Source organism: Chelmon rostratus, chromosome 23 (assembly GCF_017976325.1).
Source record: "Chelmon rostratus isolate fCheRos1 chromosome 23, fCheRos1.pri, whole genome shotgun sequence".
NCBI lineage: Eukaryota > Metazoa > Chordata > Actinopteri > Chaetodontiformes > Chaetodontidae > Chelmon > Chelmon rostratus.
The window spans coordinates 5,461,982-5,483,209 of record NC_055680.1 but is presented as its reverse complement, the minus strand read 5'-3'; the positions used below and the strand labels follow the sequence as shown (position 1 = coordinate 5,483,209).

Here is a 21,228-nt window from a genome sequence, read left to right as displayed (position 1 = left end):
TTGACCTTTCTGAAAAACCTTTTGATAGCGCTGACCCTCGAGGCAACAGAGAGCCGGAGAAAAACAGAAACCTATCGTGGCTTTTTAGCCGTGTTGCATCATCCACTTTTAAATAAGCCTGCTCTGCTGGAGTATAAACTGCTGCCTCACAAAGAGCCATGCTTTTCAGACAGCTATGAGACGGGAGATGATTCTATAAATACAGTACGTTCCTTAAATAAACTGGGTATCATTATTCTCCCAGCTAGCTTGGAGCGCCATTGGAACTGACAATCATTAGCATGTTCCTGGCTGGCCTCCTGAGACACCAGCTCTCGGCTCTCGGCCTCTGACACCGTCCGAACAAATTCCACATCAAAAAAAAAAGAGGAAGCCTCAAAGACAACAGTCTTTCACTGCACATAGGATAAAGTCCACCATCAGAGCGCCACACATTTTTCCATATTTGAGCATGCAAATTGGTCCATAGACATTATGCAAAGACACAGCGTGCATGGCTTCACACCTTTCGTGCATGCTAGGGTTTGTCTCATTCAATTTACAATTTCACATCTATTACAAATTGAAATGTCCATAAATAGTGCAACTTTAAATGCGACTAAGACTTATTATTAAATACCTGCAGCAATCACTGAGCAGTAGGATCGATATGGTGATGATTATATCTCCAGAGTGAGCGCGGTGCACAACAGCAGCACCACCAGATTTAATTAATCATCTATCATTAAGTTTAAGTTAGCTGCAGTTAGCTGAACCACTGTGATGCATGGAGAGGATAGTCAGTGTTATTGTCAGCACTCCTTTTCTCATTTTAGCGTCAAAACCGCTTCAAAATTTTCTAGAATGATTCATTCTTCAAACAGAGCCACTCCAGTCATCTGGAGACAACTCCTGTATTTTTTCATATTGAGATATATATTGCACTAAAAAATTATTGCAACAGCTTCTTCCAATATGGTGCCCTACCCATGATAGATCCAAACGCTAACACTAAAATTTCTCACTGGAGATCCTTTTCCTTCCACAAGTCCAAATAAAGGAGATGCGAGGTGAAGCACGGACGGCAAATAACATATAAGTATGTAGCTCATGCGGTAATTGAACTTGATGAATTGGAAGCTTCTCCAGCTTTCACTCTGTGGGAAGTTCAGGCTTTAGCCACCTGACACCAATCACCAGAAGGGCCTGATTTTAATATAGTCATTTCTTCTTGGTTAGCGCAGACAGAGATAACAAGCAGTCAGGTGGATTCAAACCGACTCCATTCAGACTGCAGCTGAGGTGGGGTATCTGGCCGCTCCATGTGGTTTATATGCTGGTCCAGCTTCCATAGTATTTACTCCCTTTAATCTCCCATGAGGCCTTGGGCTAGAGTGAGATATGTGCCTGGGGGTAAAACGGCGGGTAATTCACGCTCAGACATGGAATTATAATGTTTCCATGCATGAAGCCTCTGAATAATTTACAGCTTTCAATGGCTTAACATTACTCATCTCACGGACACACACACACACACACACACACGCACGCACACACACACAGGTCCGGAACCGCACACGCTGTGGTGCAGATTTAGTCGTCGCCCTCGCCTCACCAATCTCTCACTGGTGCAACACTAAATACTGCCCCCCTCATCTCATTCTCTCTGACAGCCTGTGCAGCATATAATTATGTCCCCCCTGAAACCAGGGCAGTAATCTCACACACTTGTCTGGCCATTATTATGGAGGCTCTGGCTTCTCTGTGCCCACACCCTGCCTTCCCTCAACCTCTCTCATCCAGCACTTGTTCTTTCAGCTGAGCTCTGATTTCTCTATCTCTTCTCCACTTCTTCATTTCTCTCTCATTCTCTCTCTCTATGGGCCAAAAGCCTGAATAAGAGAAAGAATGAGAGAGAGAAAGAGGCACTCTGACATTAACGAGATTGCTCGTTAAGAAAGGAGGGAGGGGGAGAAGGAGAGAGGAAGGGAGGTGGAAAATGGAGTGGCTGTAATTGGGAGGTTTTTGAAAAGGAGAGAAAGAAAAGACAGAATTAGGTTTCCATCCAGGGCCTGTCTGAAAGTGTGTGTGTGTGTGTGTGTGTGTGTGTGTGTGTGTGTGTGTGAAGCAGATATGGAGGGGACTAAATATAAGGTGAGAGAATGACTTGTTGGATTTCTCAAGAGGTGCTAAAGGTCAGACACACCTATCAATCAGGTTCACACAAAGGGCCGGGCCTTGCTCCCCCGCCTCCAGCCCTCCTCCCACCAGCTCCCTGCATCTTTCTTCAGAGACAAAGAAACACTTTACAGTAACAGGCTTCTGGAGACCATTTCCTCCCGGTGCTTGTAGCTGCTGCGCTGTCAGCAGGCCCATTACAAAAATGCATTTCATTGGCATTTCACTTCTTGTTGGGCAGGGAGGCTAGAAAGCTGCTTCACAACGCCAGACACATCCTGCCGAGACAGCCTGGTTTATGGCAACATAAAGAAGGGTAGACTTCTCTCTGCATGTGGATAAAAATATTTACTCTTTCTCCAACACATTAAGCCTCAGGGAGTGATGCACACTGCCTTTTGTGGGTTTATATTTTCTTGACTGAACTTGAAACTTTTTCAGCCCATGCTACGTCTGCTAATAAATTTAGAGAAACTGATATCTCAGCGTCTGAATGAGCGAGCCACCCCAAATAAGTCCGTGTGTGGCTGAGAGCGTGGGGCTTTGCATTTCTTAATGTGCAAATATGTGCCAATAAATGTGTGTATGTGTGTGCGTGTAAGTCGGTGTAATCCCTCGCTATGGGACGCCCTTCCTTCTTCCTGTGCCAGATGAGGCGATATTCTGCCAAATTCGACGGGCAAGTGGGCTGCCAACTGCGAACATACACTCTCAACCGCACACCGAAATCATACACGGGCATGTGATGCATGCATATAGGACACAAAGAGCGGTGTGTGTGCGCGCGCGTGTGTGTGTGTGTGTGTGTGTGTGTGTGTGTGTGTGTGTGCAGAAACACGCTTGGCTGGATGTGGGCAGGTTTATTCTAGTCTATAGGTCTGGAAGAAAATGTTTGGCGGATTAGGGAGAGAGCCCACAGAGAGGTAGATGGAGGAGCTACGGGAGGGATGGGAGGACGGAGATGAAGAGGGGGAAGGGGAAAAAAAAGATAGAGGGAAAGTAAATGAAAGACAGCACAGAAAGGATAGATGGAAATTAGATTGAGAGGCATGATGACGGAGGAATAAAAGCGATGAAACAGTTAACTCTGTGGTTTATACAGCAGGATGGATTATCTCTACCTCTCTGGTTCTCCCCCCTCCTGCTCCAATCTCTCCATTGTGTGCCACTATAGAGCTCTATGGAAGCAGCAGTGTAGGGGGAGGGATTGAAAGAAATTCCCTCTCTTTCTCTTTCTCCAGCTAAATTAATAATATGAAGCACTCTATCCCTCTCAGTCTGCTTTATCCTTTTATTCGCCCCCCTTCTCCGCTTTATCTCAGAGTATTCCTTGATTCTATTATTCCCTTGGCTGTATGCTAGAGTTATACGAGTATATGCTGGTGTGTGTGTGTGTGTTTGTGTGTGTGTGTGTGTGTATTCAAAGCAGGCTTGACAGGCTGCACACCAAACTGAGCATGAGAAGTTTTTTGCTGGTGAGAGACTGCAGGGTATGAAAGAGAGAGAGAAATAGCGAGAGATAGATACAAGTGTGACAAAGGGAAAGCAGAGGAAGAGAGGGAGAGAGCTGGAGAGGATGGGAGAGAGACGTCGGGAGGGAAGAGGGAGAGCGAGAGGGAGGGAGAGTGGGTAAGAAAAGAAGTGAGAGAGAAAGTGATGCGCAAAGGCGGAGGTGTGAGATGAGACCAAATAGATCAGAGTCACAGTTTCTAATAAGAGGTATGACACATTCTCATCTTTTACCTTTCTTCTTCTTTTTCTTTTTTCATTCTTTACCCTCCTTCCTCCCTCTCCTCCCACCCCCACCGCGTTCTTCCTCCCTTCATCTCTCCCCGGTCTTTGCTCCTCATCAGTGCTCGAGCTGGAGCGAAAAGCTGCCAGTGCGCTTAACCAGGTGCCTTAATAGCACGCACATGCAGCAAATTATGAATTACGTGCGAGAATTATTCATTTGAGGGTGCGAATTGCTAATTTGTAAGACAAAACACTGGTGGTGCTTCATGTGCACAAATTACCTGCTGGGCTCTGTACATACTATTTATGGCCAGAGGATTTTGGAAGTGCTGGCAGAAATCTAAGCTCTGTTCCAACAGCTAGACCACAAGTTGTACCTCACACATCCTGTCACCCCTCGCCTTTCACCTACAGCGGCCTGTTTGAGAAGGAAACAAGCCTATTTTGGCTTATGCTGTTTTTCCATGTGGCCTGGGTTGTCCCACTTTAATTGCACCAAAGTGCGCCAAGCCATGAACGCATGCATTTCCACGACGACGGCCATGCTGCTGTCGTCCTGCTTGATGGCCCTCTTTAACAGAACAAGGTTCATGGGTGTGGAAAAATCTACTTTTGTACCTTCTATCTGATGGCTTCTGGTAATCAGCCTTATTTTACTGTTTGCTGACAGCTTTATGTCCGAATCAAAGTTACTGCTGATGCAAACTGAACTTTCCCTGCTGCTGAAGCTTCAAATTAAAAGTTTTACACCAGCGAACCAGTGGGAGCCTTTTATTGTGAGGCAACCATAGGAAATGCAGTTCACGTTCAACCCTGTGCTCCATATCAGTCGGAACTGGCCCAGTTCAGGCATTGCTCCTCACCCTGTTTTTTCCCCCCGGATCTCCCTCTTTCTCTTCCTCACCCTTCTTTCCCATTTCTCTCCCTCCCTCCGTCTCTGCATCTCTGCCAGTGGATGTCTTTAATCAGAGCGTCAATCAGAGTGCGACGCGTGGAAGAGAATGAAGCTTAATCCAATATAAGATACACAAGATAATACAGCTGTTAAAACCATCAGCTGCCTGCTAGATAACAACCCTGTCACCCACATTAAGTCTCTCCCTCGTCTCCCCTCTCCCTCACTTTCACTCTTCGCCGCTGTCGAATCTCGCTCTCTTAATGGTGAAATGAATGGCTGTTAAATCTCAGCATCTCCCCGTCAATTTGTTGTTGGGTTGTTTTTTTTTTTCTAAATTGAAGTCTCTTTGCATCATAGTCTCCTTCAGGGTTATTATTGTTAACAAGAAGTCTAAATCTAGCCATGAAACACACATTTGGATAAACTGAAATGAGGTTTAAAATTGTGGTAGGAAAAAAAAATCTAATCTAAATGAAAAAGTCTGTGAATAAATCCAATAAAACGATAAGAATACTAAGAAAGACAAAGAGGAAGGAAAGGAGTGCAGTTCTTTCTACATTTTTTTTACATAAAGAAATACCTTTAAAATACTAAGACTTGCATTAAAAGAGGCTGTAGCTGAACCTTAAAAAAGGATCCCTTAATGGCAACCTGAAATTAAACAGAACTTGACATAAAAGTGACCCTTCAATCTCAGATGCAGGCCCGACTGCTGGATGTTAGATTAAAGCAGCAAGATTATTCATAGGCTTGGGGCAGATTAAACCACTTAACGTGACCTACTGGGCGAACCGGTCAGATTATCAGCGAGCAGGGAAACAGAGAAAGAGAGACAGGGCATGCAAAGCAGAGAGCGAAGCTGAAAACAAAAGGAGATGATACAACAGGACAACAGGTGGGCGAACCGGTTCGAGGAGGTGAAGAGTGAGAGCTCGTCGGCGCCCTGAAAGACGTTTAAGATAAACAGACAGATAGACGGAGAGATAGTCGATGAGGAAAAACAGGGAATTAATGGAGAGTGACTGCGGGAGGAGGGGTTTCTGTCACCACCTGCAGGGGCCGAAGGAAGCTGTGGTTGGGTTGAAAACAGCATAGTTGAGGACAGAGAGATAAGATAGGACTGCCAGCTATTCATCACATTTATAGGAGGGGTGACATTTAGCCAGGCGACGGCTTGGTGTGTGTTTTGAGGGTGCACAGGCCACAAAAAGGAAAGACAGCTGTAAAAAAAAAAAAAAAGGTGTGAGTCAAGGTTTGCGTGCTAAAATAGTTGTTTTTTGGATGTAATTGCATTCAAAGATGCATCTTTTGGGATGCTCGTGTGTTTCTTTGCCATTCCCTTGCAGGGTGTGTGTCTCCACGCAAGGCGGAGCACATAAGTGAAGAATGACCACGAGCGTGACGATAAAAATTAGAGAACGAGCTCATTATCTGCACTTGTGCTCATCTGCCCTTGCTTTTCCTGTTCTCGTTTTTGTGTGTGGGTGCAGGGCCGAGGAGTACGGGACACCTGTCACCTCCTAAAAACACACACGGATACGCACACACACACACACACACACAAACACCTGTCTCTTGTCTAGGTGAGCAATAATGCACGGGTGGGACGAAGAGATAGAGAAAGAGCGAAAGGGGCTTTAGAGAGAGAGAGAGAGGGAGAGAAACAGGGCTTACGGAGGACAGAGGGAGGACGGATGGAAAGCTGAAGATAAACTAAGCTTCAGACAGCAAAGCAAAATGTGTGCAGGGAGAAAGACGCACTTTGTTGTGAGAGGACAGTGGACAAGGGGACTGACAGGCAGGTCTGAAGGTGGGAAACAGGGGCGGGATGCAAGAGACGGCCTGGGAGAACGCGGGGGAAATGAATGGGGAGACGAAGAGAGGGGAAAAGGCAATGGGAGGAGAAAAAGAGAGGGTTGAGGGAGAGGAGGGAGGGTCCGTGGGTTCATAATCCCCTTACAGACAGCTTTGTTGAGTGATTGACAGCCCAGTGCGCCACGTTAGAACCGAGCACACGGGGCCGCCATGACTGGAGGGATTATCTCTCCCCTGGCTTACGCCCCCCCCCCCCACACCACACCACACCACACCACACCACCTCATCACCACCTCATCACCCCCCCGATAGGGTCAAGTGGTACAGGCCAGTTTCTGTAGCTTTCACTCTCTTTTCACGCTCGCCCAGAAACCTTGCTTTGTCTCACATGATTGTGTTGTTTTGCAAATAATGCTTAATGCAGTGATGGAGAGGGGGGAGGGGGGTGTAAGCAGTGTGTTGTTGGGGGGGGGTACACAAACCCACGCAGGGCATGTACACCACAAGCGCACGCACCCACGCATGACGCATGCCTGACATCCACACAATCACACTCGCACAAAAGCCTTCGCACATACACATAAAACTTGCTCTATTCAGCATGCAAGGGCATCACGAGGGTACAGAAGCACTTAAACAAGACCTTGAGAGAATTCTTTTGTTCTTGCTAAGTACCGCCATAATAGATTTAGCTCGCCCATCACAAGAATGATTACATTTAAGAAGAAACATGTGGAGAAAGCAAAGGTTTTGATTAAAAGGAGATATCATAAAAAATGCAATTGAATTGCAGCACTTATGCATGATAGTGGCATTGTTTGGCTGCGCTGAGGCGGCTATATTAAGGCTTTAAGAATCAGATAATGTGTATGATTAACCAAGTGCCAGAATACACACACACTCTGAACTGGACGTGCTGCAATGCTCAGCTGTGTACACACACGCCACACACATATATAACGGCCACCCAGGACTAAGGCTCCAGATGGGCTGGGCCTAACTAGGACCAGTGGCTTTACTGAAACACACAAAATGGGAACCAAATACAAACACCACAGCAGCTGTGTGTGTTAGCTAGCAAGGTACAAACACACATACTTTTTCAAAGCCTGAGGCCGCGCTGCCAGAGAGTTATCAGCGCCATGCAACAGAAATCTGCATCAAATATGATGCAGGAGGCACAGTGACCCACAGTCGTGCCACCCATCCATCACCGGCAAACCAAAGAAGGAAAGAGGGAGACTGTGGAAAAGGAAGGCTTTTGTCCCATCTCCCCCTCCCCCCCCCTCACCGCGCACCAGCATTCTTCTGGCTTGATTTTCTTTGTGGGGAAGGAGGGAGAGAGGGAAGAATGAAAGGAAGGATGAAAGAAGGGAAGAAAGGAGGGCGCTCCATCTGTTTTTTTCCCCCCTCCTGTGGCTGGGGACCTGCAATACAGCTGCACTCCAACGGGTACCAAGAGTAAGAAGGAGAGAAGGAAGGAAAGAAGGAAGGAAAGAAGGAAAGAAGGAAAGAAAAAGGTTTTTGGAAGAGAGGTTAGATGATGGGATAGCTAATGAGGGAATGGTTTCCTGATTTCCAGAAAATGTTGAGGGAGTGGTACATCTGCTCATGCATGTACGTGTGTGTGTGTGTGTGTGTGTGTGTGTGTGTGTGTGTGTGTGTGTGTAGGCCGAGCTCTGGTTCACAGTCACTCCCAAATTACTTTGACACCGCAGTGATAGGCAATCACGATTATTCATCCTGTCTTCACTACAGAGGACCTATTTACTGCTTGACGGTGATGAGCGAATGAGGAGAAACAGAGACGATGCATCAAAAACCACCCACAAAGAAGAAGTGAGACAAAAAGGACCAGACGGAGAAAAGAAGAAAAAAAAGAGGAGAAAAAGATGAGAGCAATTTAAAAAAAAAAAAAGGGGGGGGGGGGGGGGGAAATTTTACTGTCTGCCAACTAGCTGTAACATGATAACGGCTCGGATATGTAGAGAAGGAAATGTACACTGGTGGCGAGCCAGGCAGCGAGAGGGAAAGTGAAAGAAAAGACAAAAGAAATGAAGGGGGGGATTAGTGCAGAGAAGTGGACTGGTTTTACAGACAACGAGAGGGGTAAGAGTGCGTGTGGGAGAGCGCGAAGCCGAGTGTGTGTGAGGGCTTTCAGTGGAAGTGCTGGGGTGGGGGGGGGGGGGGCTCTTTTGTTCAAGGGGAGCAGAGGGAGGAGGGTGAAGTGAAGGAGGAGAGAGTAGAGAAGGAGGAGTGGAAGGAAGGAGTGCGGGATATGCTACTGACGGAGTGGGGGTGGGGGGGGGTTCTGAAGAAACTCAACCCCTCCGCTTGGACTTTTTCCAGCACCGAGAGCAATAACATTTTTCATCTGTGCATACATGAGTATGTGTGTGTGTATATACAAGCTCTCCGCTGGGTGCATGCATGCCCGGCTGTGTGTGTGTGTGCTGGCGTATACGAACGCTGTTGTGTGTGAACGCCGACTGGAAGACATGAGGACAAAGGCGAGAGAGAGAGAGAGAGAGAGAGAGAGAGAGAGGAAAAGAGGGTAAAACCGCTAAAAAGCAGCTCAGAGTCGTGTATTACTGCCAGTGCCGGGGTATCAGATGATGGCATGTGGACAGGGAAACAACAATCCACTTCACCGCTCTTTCTATACAAGATGGATCTTGTTAGAGTTGCTTGTCCTACACAACAAAGCACTGCGCTGCACGTCGTACACTGCAAAAAAAACCACCAAAAAAACAAAAAACACAGCCATTTGGAGGCAGGCAGCTAGTTTACTTTTGTACTTGGCCTTAAATCATCGCTTCAGGTTGAAACACTTTTATCGGCGAAGCGTCCGCTTTCCGGGAAGCGGTAGAAACAAGCCTTGTTTTAGTTTGACAACCGTGTATTTTTGAGTTTATTCAGTGCAGGTTTGGGAGAGGTTTGTGAAGCCAGGAGGCCAGCGTAGCCTTGTGTCAAAGCGAGGCAAGAAAAAAGCAGCATGTTCTTACTCTTGCAAACGAAAAGTTAAACTCATCAGCAACAAAATGCACCCTTGCTCATTTCACACTCACTGGTTTTGCTGCTACAGCTTTATTTAGCCTAATATGACCATTAGCTTATGGTTGCTAATGTTCGCTTATGTCAGCAAACTTCAGATGGACATTGCTGTGAGTGAGTCAGTTTGCTGAATTTCAACCTCATAACTCTCCTCTGGCCACAGTGGCTAATAGCATAAGCTAGCTAAAAATGTTACAAAGCTTTAATGTGATTTTCATACTAAAATCTTATTGTTTAAAGTAAGGAATCAAAGACGTTAAGTATGCAGCTTAGATAGCTAAGCTGTTAGTAGAGCCAGGTGGTGATTAGCTTAGCTAAACATGCCATAAAGCCTCAAACAAACGCTCGCCCTTGCATCGCTGTTTATGTCCAAATGAAACAAACAGGATACAGCGTGTCATTTACTGAGGTTTTCAGGTGCTGATAGGTGGATTTTTAAACTTTGGAAAGAGCCAGGCTAACTGTTTCTCTCTGCTATCCAGCCTTTATGCTAAGCTAGGATAATTGCCTCTTGGTTCCAGCTCTGTCCTGTGGTTCTGATCACCTCATCTAGCTCTCAGAAAAAAAAAGTGAATGAGGACATTTCTCAAAATGTTGAACTGTTCCCTTGAGAGAATAATATTCTGAGGGCAATGCCGATACTGAAATGAAAACATATTTCTTCTCAGCATCAGTGAGACACTCGAGCAGGAGACCTTGAGACAAAAGTTTCCTGTGCTGAACCACAAGCGCAAAGTTTTTAAATCACAAAAGCAGTTGAAATGGGAACGCCTGGCACGTGCCACCTTTACGTGATCTCTACACACCGAGAGCGGCCACGCTGCCCCACATGAAGCCCAAACTTCCTGCGTCCAGAGCAGAAGGATTAATCCTTATCTCACATTTCCGTCTTAATCAAGCATTTTTTTTTTCACGTCAACCCTACTTAAATTATACTCAATGCAGAAGCCAGGAAATGGAGCTCGGTTTTTCCCTGCACAGCTAGCCAAGGTCAGTTTTCCCATAGACTGTAAGAATGATGGGCTAATGCCAAAGCCAGATGGACTTCTCTCACTGTACGGGCTTTTACCTCCTAATTAGAACTATGCATATGTGCGCACACACACGAGCATCTGAGGAGAGGAACGCGTGAAGCCTGGAAAAATAATCAAAGTGCTGGGAGTTAGTGATGGAGAACATTACAAATGATCTAAGGTAGAGAAGTGGGCCCGCGCTCATATGGTGTAATAAATGTGTTTGTTTATTAGTAAGCCAAGTTTTGAGATGACTGGTTATTATTGCAGCGGGGCAGAGCAGGACAGGGTTCCCCACCAAAGCCTCTTAGCATGGGGATCATCGCTGACCCATTGTAAGTCAATGGGAAAAGATTATCTTAACGCTAAGATGCTTTGGAGTAACAGGTCTCCACATCTCCCACACAGGAGACCAAACATCTACCGCAACAGCCAGGAGGATCCACACCCCCTCCAACCAGCCCCCGCACAAATAAAATCCATGTATCATTTTGCACTCGAGCACTGAATAGTTGCTCTGCTTTGTTACCAGGCTCCTTGCAGGCAGAGTGATTCATGTATGCTTACTTTTGCAGCTCTGTGTGTTTCTGCAAATCTCTGGATAACAGCTTCTTATGCCAAAAATATAAATGTAATATGAGATATTTAAAGAAAACGCCACCTGTAACCGCTTCTTCACTTACACAAGCAGCTACTGGCTGTGTGCCTTGCATTTCCAGGTCCATTTCCACGTTTGACAGTGTGTTTTCGCTATTCCCGACGTGACTTACAGAGACTGTGTTCCACCTTAGCTACAGTGGAGTGCAATGAAAGGAAAGCATGCAGGCAAACATCAGGTTTTGGAGTGTACTTTGCAGAATCAAAGAGCAAGAACTCCTAGACTCACCAAGAATTGCACAGGATGAAATCCATCAAAGACGAGGCAGAGACACCATTTGACTGTAGCCTCAATAGACCAGAGAGAAAGTTGACTTTTGAATAAGAAGCACGCCTCTCATGCTGTCTCAGAAAAACTTGGCGTCTTGCATTCCACTGCATTATTATCCGTCTTTTCACCAACAAACAACACAACTGACGATTCCCTATGAATGTGAAATGCAGGAAATCAGAAACCGAGGCAGAAGTAGGCCAGAAAAGGTGGGTTCACCAAAGAATGTAAATTACAACACTTCATCCTGGAGTGCAATGAACTTCAAATATTGATTATACAGTGGAACAGTGGTGCTTTCTTTTAAGGGAATTGATTTAGCTTTTGGCAAATTAAGTCTATCACCACACTGGTCCGCTACGAGGCATTTGGCATCATTTCTGCCTCTGTGAGTCCCGCATACTGTGTGTGAACTTTAAGCGCAGCGCATGTTTACGGCGTCTCATCTTATCATATGAAATGTAGTAAATACAGAGTGGGAAAACTGCTGCCAGTCTCTTAAACGCGCCACGCTAAGTTGATCAAAGGGCTCATTCTGCCCAAAAACCCAATGAATTCCTTTAAGGCTTACCAGGTTTCATGCTGGACTTCACAGGGATAAATATTATGGGACGTGTCAGTAATGAGGAATGAGGGGCCGGCTCGGTTGTATGCGAGCAGGAAGCAGCTAGTCATGGTGGTGACCTATAGATCATCAGTCACGCTCCCTGTCTGGGCTGCGTCACATCAGCCAGTACCACTGTCAAACCAGGCTGCACTCCCAAACCATCCATCTCTCTCTTAAGTCGCCCTCCCTCGCCGTCTTTCATGCTTTTTGCGTCCTTCCCTGACCCTGCCAGCTCTCCGCTGGCCTCCTGTCTCCTCTATCTCTTCGACATCTCGCCCTGACAACACCCACTTCTTCTATTTCTGCCCCCTTGCTCATATTGGCCGTAGATGTTTGCCAAAACTTCAGCTGTGACAAGGCACAGCTGTCCACCAGCAAACCTGCTCATTTGTCTCTCTTGTGTAGACACACACACACACACTCTCTCCTCTCTTTAACATTCAGTTACAAAACCATTTTGGGCCGGTGTCCAATCAAAGCGCTCCGCTGACAGCCAATGGGCAGACGACGAAAGGAGAGTGATGGAGTTTCAGCGCTGATGAAAGTGACGGGACACAAAGGCTGAAACTGGAATGAACTCTGGCTGCTGAGGAAGTGACTTTGGAGATAAGGGGACAAAACACTCGTCTTTCGTTTTGCATTTTACAAGTTCTGCATAACCATGTGTGGGGCTATGCAAACGAGGGCTCCACCTCGATGTTGCTCGGGGGGAGAGCAGGTGTGAAAAGACGTGACACACACACCAACACACACACATGCGCTGCCAGAAACCTCCATCTAATCCAGCGATTTCTCTCTTAAAAGGCTCTTAAAATCTGTATTTTCTTCAAATAGGTGAAAAAGTCAGTGCAAACTCTAAGAATATTTCAACTTGGAGATCAAATTTTGCAAGAATTTTCCAGAATTGAGCGTCTGTATCTCGAAACAAGTGAGGATAATGCAGATTAATTGTAGAAAATACTTGAACTTGTTGGAATGTGGAATTCGGATTCTGAATAATCGTATCACACTGGCAGATTTTTTTTCACGTTCTGAGGAAATAAAGCTTTACGACTCAATTACAGACAGAAAAAGGACGATCTGAAGGAGGTTTTTTGCAGTGCAAGTGCTCATGGCATACATCAGAACAGCTTAGAGCTTGGAGATCTTAACACACAATTTAGTATTCATAGCACAAACACACACATGCCAGCACATTCTCTGTCGCAAACCGGAGTCCACACACACACACGAAACGACAACAGCGTCAACTCCCTCCCGCTGCTATCCTGTTTATCTGGAATGATGCCGGAGCCACAGTAGCTGTTACAATACGAGCCCAACCCAGCGTTGTGGGGATGTGCAGAGCTGCAGCATAAATGAGTCTCGTGATCCTGAGCCTAAAAAAAAAAAAACTAAAGAGCAAGGAGGGGAAGGTGGAGGGATGACAGAAGAGGAGGAAGAAGAGAGGGCTAAGAGGTGAGAGACTGCAATGTAAGGATAGGCAGGAAGGAGTGGAGAAGGTGATGAACAGTGTGACAGAGGCTTGCCTCTACGTTATACACCCCTCTGGCCTCCACACACACTTTCATACTGGCTTCTCACACCATCACTCCGCTTCTCTGTGTCACCCGGGGGAGGAGGATTGACCTGGCCCAGTCCAAATGCTGCCAGGAGGATTGGATGATCCTGCTTAGGCAGGGTGTGCTGTGAAGCAAGCTAATGAGAGGCCAATGTGTGTGTGTGTGTGTGTGTGTGTGTGTGTTGGCTGGCTTTGCTAAGGGGCTCTGGGTTCAGCCACCCAGGGCAATCTGCCCAGTGATGCTGGGACACATGTGACCTCCTCAGACCCACGGCCTGGATTACTGTTACCACTACCGGCATTGTGAGTGCGCGACTGTTTGTGTGCATGCCCACGTTTCCGGGGAAGGAAGACGCTTGTTCCCGCATGTGTTCCAACATTCTGAACTAGCTCAGCCAGCCACACGCTTTTAATCTCCTCCATCCTAATCATCAGCACTTTTAACAATTACCAAAATCCCAAAGTCACTTCTAAAGCCCCTGGGACTGAGGAAGTAAATTAGTTCTTTAGCTAACCCCAGCATATTTACAACACCGCTTTATAGCTGTTATGATGTTGATGAATGTGCACTGCCCCTGCCAAATAAACTTATAATCGAGTGATAAAATAATGAATGAATTCCGAGTGGAACAACAGTCCGTGACGCCTGCCAATTTCCTCACCTCTCCTGTGTGTGTGTCTGTGTGTGTGTGCGCGCGCACATCTGCCCTCCTGTGCTAACCATCTCATTGTGGCAGCATGTGTTTAATGCTAACTTGCGCATGCAACAAAGGGAATGCACCAGGACCACACGCGCTCTTTACACACGTGTCCGACATATAGATGGGAGGGGAGGTCGAGCCCCTCGAGGGTCGTTTACGTGTATGCGCGCAGGCATCTGTTGAGAGCTGCGGCCGCAACGGATCTGCTCGCATGTCTGCATTTTCACAGACATGCGGCGTACCTGCGAGCCCGTCTGCCTGGCTGCGACGCTCAAAGAGAGAAAGGAAAAGATTCCAGCCTCTGGCCGGATCGGCCGCCTCCTCCTTCTCCTTCCCCTGGCCTTTCCATTCTGCCACATCAGCTGAATCCTCTTTTCACAGCTCCTGTTGCTCTCAGCTCGTAAACTTCCACACACTCCTCCTTTTCACCGAGGGAGAGGGAGCGAGGAAGGGGGAGAGAGTGCGGGAGGGGGGGGGGGGGGGCGCCGCCTGCTCGCTTTAACAGGCAGCTCCAGCAATATGGTTCATATTCTTTGCTCCTCTTCCTCCCTCCACTACATTTGTTCTCTTGTTTTTACACCCACTCGCTCCTAAAATTTCAAAAAAAAAAAAGAAACCCACCCAGTGGATATTCTCTAATCATTCAGCCTAAGGATGCGTGTAGGCTTACCAGGCTCCTGCTTACTTATCCACACAGCCCAGAAAAAGCCTCAATGCATGCGCTCATTATTCATGAATGGGAAACCTACGGGTGGATTTTACGGAGGGGTGAGAGCGGGTGTGGAGTGTCGAACACACAGGCGATCAATAAACGGGTGTTGGAATGCGGCTCCTTTGATATGACACCCCGTTTGACCCACTAACACTTATTCCACTCTCCTCGCTCAGTCCCAGAATGCCCTCGCCAAGACGATTTCCAGTGATTTTTTTTTTTTTTTTTGGAGTCCTTTCTCTGGGTTTTTGTACTTGAAACACTTAGCCTAGTTAGCTAGTCTTTTATCCGGCGCCAATTAGCCGGCGATTAATGAATTATTGAGAAATGGGAAGGGGGGATTAAATTTTAATGTGGATCTTAGGGGGAATAGTTGTATTACAAGTCACCGGGAGCGCCGTGCAAGGAGACGCCCACCCTCAGCAGCCGTTTACAATAATCTACAGCCGTTTACCAAAGTATGGAAAGAGAGAGAGAGAGAGGGAGGGAGAAAGTGTGAGCGGAGGCAGGGGTGAACGAGAGGTTTTGGCCTTAAGAACAGACGCTGAAATCAAACTTGCAGAGGGGCCAAAAACTACAAAACTCCATATGCTGCGATCAGAGGAGCGACCAAAAGCCAACATTCTCTCTACATGGATTAATTTTCTGTGTGTGTGTGTGTGTGTGTGTCCACCAGTGTGAACTCCAATCTTTGATCCCCCTGTGTGTGTGTGTGTGTGTGTGTGGGTCAGCTGCCACCCCAGCACCCACTCCCTTACCCCTGAGCAGTAATGTAAGATTCGATCTTTCATTAGGGTGGCCGTGTAAGACCGATAATAGGAGATGCTGAGATAAGGATAATGTATGTCTGAGGGGGAAGCGCTTCCCAAGGTGATCGTTCTGGTTCAGTTCTCTCTTCCTCGAGCAGAACCTGTATTGGCACTTGAGACTTAACCGGTATTGATTTACTTAGGGTTAGGATTGTGTCTGCTCTCGTTCTCTCCTTCTGTTTCTCATTCACCTCCTGGCACCTGTCTCTGTTTATATTCCTCCCTCTACAACTCTGTCTCTTTTCTTTGTGCCAGGACGTAGTAATTTCAACTGATGGTGCAGTCAATAAAAGGGTGGATGCAGCCATAGGAATTTTGATACTATATTTTACTTCAACTTAAGGCAGCGTGGTCATTTTATTTATCTCGTATTCCAGGAGTGAACCAGGTGGTAGAGGCTGAGGCATGTGCATCCTCTGCTACACCTATGGCTGCCCCCTTTCCCTCTTCACCTCTGTCACTCCTGACACGTCTTCGAGTGTGTCAGTGGCTGCTGTAGCGATATAATTAGTGGCTGGATGTGACACATGTTTCCAATTTGCTACGTCTGGTCACTGCACTGGAGGGAGGGAGGGCCGGCGGTGACGGAGCGAGGCAGAGATAGAGACAGACGGAAAAATGGCAGGAGGAAAAAGACGGGGCGGCGGAGGAAGCCGGCAAGGGAGCAAGAAAAATAGAAGAAAGGAGGTGAAAGGTGTGAAAGACAGAAGGGAGGAGAAGGTGAGGAAGAGAAGGAGCCTGAGATTGCTCACAGAGGCGGAAAGAAAGATGGAAGGAGCGGCGGAGGGAAGCTGCAGATGGACGGTCTAAACTTCAAAGCAGCACATCCAGCAAGGGTCTAGAGGTTAACAACGTGACAGTCCATTTGCTACACAGACAAGATGTGAACCATACATGCGCTCCTGCACCTGACTGATACAGACTACTGCCTCTGCTTACTTTTCGCCTCATTTCAGGAGCACAAACCAGATGTGTGTGGGCTCTGGACTTTGTCCTTGGAAGATGCGCAGTATTTGGACAAGCACGGGCTCTTAACATATTTCAGCCCAGGGCCAAAACCCGCTTTGCCCCGAGGCAGCCGAAACGAAAGTTCTGCTCTTGTCACACAGACGCCGAGGAGAAACAAGGACATGGAAGTGTGTAAAAGGGCCAAGAAAATAAACAGGAGGAATGACTAAGCTGATTAACTATGAATAGTAAGCTTCATGAATAAGCTTCATAGTACACAATAGGCTTTGTATTTTGAATATATGAGTGAGCAAATCTGTGGAAATGAATATGGAGTCTGGCGTCGAAGCCACCACCCCTCTAATTGCAAGCCGGGCCCCATTCACTAAGCCCTGACACCCACCTAACACTAAACTCCATTAGGAGACAATGGCGTGGAATCACCTGTAAGGCCTCAAAAGCCCCGGCTGTTAGCTTCTCAGTGAAAATTACCCTCCCGTGTCCAACCCTACTCCCTGTTGGGTGAATCCACCCACTGCTGACAAAAAGCCCTCATTAAGGGCTTCATGCCTGGCTCCACAGCGGGGGCCCACGCACAGTCACATCTGTGGAGAGGGGAGAAAGGAGGCAGGACGGCCTGCAGCACATGGCCACATTAAAAACCTGTTAGTCTCTGAAAAAGCCCCCGGCATGGGTGTGAGCTAGGCATGGCAAGGCTGCCTAAAGTAAGCCTGACTCTAGATTTGCCGTTGTAGTTTTTGTTTTTTTTTTTGGGGGGGGGACTTCAACATTACTCATAAAGTAATGTTGAAGTTACAAGAACTGGGAGCTGGTGTTCCATTGGAGCTGATAGCCCTGTGGCCTACATATTCTATTTATTAGGCTGATAAATATGATCGCCCCAGTTTATCCCCAGACATGTCAGGATTTGCAGAATTGAAGCCTGGTGTCACCTCCATACAAGCCGCCTTGTTATTCTCCTGCGCCCCCACCCTCTTCCTCCTCCTCCTGCCTCACCGCCACCGGGCGTCTATTCAGACACTGGGAAATTGGCAGAGGTGTGAGAAAAGTGGTGTCGGTCGTTAAGGCCGGACGGCCGAGAGGTGTTTAAAATGACATTTCCTCAGCTAATGCCTGACACCTTCTCCAGAGGCAAGAAAAAAAAATGCAAACGAGCGTGTCCGGGTGGGCAGACGGGGTGGTGCTGCAGGGGCCTGCGGCCCGGGGCCTGGGCTTCAATCAAGGTCATCCAGCAACAGCAATTAGAGCGTCACACGCGTCTTTATTATGGCACAGCCAGCGTCTATCTGTGCCATCTTACAGGGACTTTAGCAGCAAGACGAACCGCAGCTGGATTATCCACAACAATCAACGCGAGTGTGACAAATTCACAACAGCTGTGAAACGCAGCAGCTCAAAGTGTGCACATTCATCTAATCCCACCGTGCACACTGGACCCTGGTAGGCTGTAAACATGACCATGGGATGTTGGGAAGAAAGTGCAACGAATGGGCGAAATAAGCAGGAAAAATAATGAGTCCTCTCACAGGGACTGTGTGCGGCAGGCCTGTCCTCTGTGCTCAACCTCAGCCTTTATCAAACTTTATAGTGTTTCTTATGTCATGTTGCTGCCAGGCTCTTACTAGCGCACTTCGAGGTAGTTGCATTCATGAAATGTTGCCTAAATCCCCTCTTCTCTGCAAAAGTTGCACGCCATATTTCGAGCATGCAATTCAACTAATTATTCGATCCGTTTTTCTCTCTCTTTCTCGCTTGCGTGGGCTGGAAAACTTCAAGTTCAAACCTGCAATGAAGCAACCAGTAAAAAAAAAAAAAGGTCTGCGAGTGGGAACCGCTCTTACCTTTCGTTCAGGGAATTCCAGTAGATGGGCTCCATATTGCTGGCCGTCGTTCCCAGTAAATCCAGAAAGAATATCAGCAGGATCCCCAATCCATTCCCACTCCCCCGACACGCCATTTCAACCCCGACGCCCAGCATATGTAGCCCCATTTAAAAGAAATGGGCAATCTTTTCTGTTTTCAATGCTGTTTGCGAGGCGACTCTCAAAACAATGGATGCGCGACCACAGCCGATCGGGCTTATAGGTAGAGGCAGTCAAAGTGTGAGGTGAAAGCCTGCTGCGTGCAACCTCATGGATCCACGATTCATCTAAACTGGGCTGGATCAGATTAGAAAGCGGGCTCTGAAACTTGTTCAATCCGCGTGTCTGGATCTCCAAAGCCGACGGTTTTTCTGCGCGTCCACGATCGCACTATTTCAGTGCCAATCCCATGACTTTCCCATCAATTTGTCATTAGTCGTGTTTTTTTTCCAAAGCAGTGCTCCCTTCGGCTCAAATATAACTCCACTCAGTCGAGATTTCTGAAATTTATCGCCTCCCAGCAGCTATTTCTGTCGCCTTTCGGTGCGCCCTAATTGTCTTTTTCCGAACAATGTTCCCTTGTTCTCTGAGCCGACTCTGTGTGATTTCTCTCCCATTACCTTGTTGTCTCGCAAGAGGCTCGACCTTCCAGCATATCAGGCTGGACTGAGGAGAAACACTGTCAGTCTGTTAGAGGGAAGCAGTCGAGATCGGGCCAAAACTGCGGAGGTAAAGCGTCTAAAACGGAAAAGATGTCACTCGTGTCCGCGGCTCCATCCTCATAAAGACATTTTGATGCTCGGAGGGCTCAGTCAACGCGCCTTACAATCCTTATTCTCCTCTTTGGAAAACACACAGGTTGTAAATCCGCAAATCCTTCAGCAACGGATTCGTTGAAAATAAAAATAAAAAAGAGAAAAATCAGGATCCGAACCGATGAGAAGTCGGCTAGAAGAATCAATTCTAGCAAAACTGTGAGAAACAAAACCTAAGAGCTAGAAGAGCATCCCAGCTCTAATGATGTCGCACAAAAGGCCAACGTGAAACTTGCGAAGTGGTTAAAAAAAAAAGAAGAGTTGCGAGCGCCGGCCCCTGCTGGAAATGGACGCCTATCTGCTGCGGCGCATCGTTTGGTGAGCTGGACGCGTCGCTTCTCGGCCAGTGGAAAGCGCTTCACTCCTTCTCTCATCCGTCTCTCCGCCTCACAGTCCCGCTGCTTTGACTTGCCCTAATGCTCGCAGCGCATTGACAGACCGACTGGCTTGTTTGAGAGAGGGAGGAGGGAAAAAGGGGACGTGGATGAATGAAGGGGGGAAAAAAATCCCCATCCTCCGACTGGCAGGCAGGGCGCACTGGCGGAGCGCAATTCTTCCAGGCTTTTTCGGGGGGGGCGGTATCGAGTCCCTTTCAGCACCTCCTCTCTCCTCCTCCTCTCTGAGTTTCAGAGGCCCCCCAACTCGGACCTCTGGACTCCCTGGCGCTCTATTCTGCCTCCTTTCAAACGCCTGGAAGAACCCCCCCCCCCCCCCTACACACACACACACACACACACACACACACACTTTTCCCCACGCTCTCCAATGTGCGCACTCCTCAGCTCAACGCCGTGATGGAAGAGCAAGAGCGCCCCCCGTGCATTTAGTGGCATCACATGTGGAGCTGGAAGAGGACTGTGCTGAACCGATCCTGCTGAAATCTTAGGAGGATGTCATGCAACTGCCACAGCAAAGCTAGAAGTCCCTATAGGAGCTTTTAAGGTTTATTAGAGATGGAATTTGCCTCAAAGTTCAGTCTGAGCTCATTACAGATGTGTTAAAGGAATGCTATGGCAGGCTTCTATAAGCTCAAGTAGAATTACACTGAAAAGAGTTACACTGTGAGGGACTTGCATATTTTTGGAAACCTGTGCAAACCATATAAGAAAAAACACTTCCTTAAGGAGAATGAATGCCACGCATGATGGCTGGCCTGGATTCACCTCATAAGTCATCGGCCCAGTCTAAACAAAAAGGATCCCCTTTCTCTCTGGTGGGAGGATGTGGCCCCCTCTCCCCCTGTCTGTCTGTCCTCTGACAGGACGGGGAAAGAGTCCCAGCATCCAGCACCAGCGCTTCAAAGGGGGCTTGATGAGGTGCAGGACGAGCCGGGTGACAGGCCCCGCCGAGGGCCACACACACCAGTGTTTACACGGAGGCCCCGGTCGCCAAGAACGCTGACACTGATTCACTTATGCACTGTTATACACACACATACAGCAGAGACATGTATGACACGGGGAATGGGGGTCAAAACTGTGGCTGTACTGCCCCCATGTGGCAGATACGGTGCATGGGCCTGCCAGGTCATGACTATCACACCGAGTGCGCCGCATCCCTTTCTGTTAGAGCCTTACAAACTCTATCCGTCC

At 47.6% G+C, this 21,228-nt stretch overlaps 1 protein-coding gene across 1 annotated transcript in view; it reads right to left on the bottom strand.

Annotated features, from left to right (window-relative positions):
• The window catches only part of efnb3b (ephrin-B3b), a 74,035-nt gene extending 53,939 nt beyond the window's left edge, over positions 1-20,096 (bottom strand). The window contains exon 1 of the mRNA XM_041965105.1: positions 18,801-20,096. Coding sequence (XP_041821039.1) covers positions 18,801-18,949 — 149 coding nt within the window. The 5' untranslated portion in view covers positions 18,950-20,096. The remainder of the gene's footprint in view (positions 1-18,800) is intronic.
• Between the last annotated feature and the right edge of the window lie 1,132 nt (positions 20,097-21,228).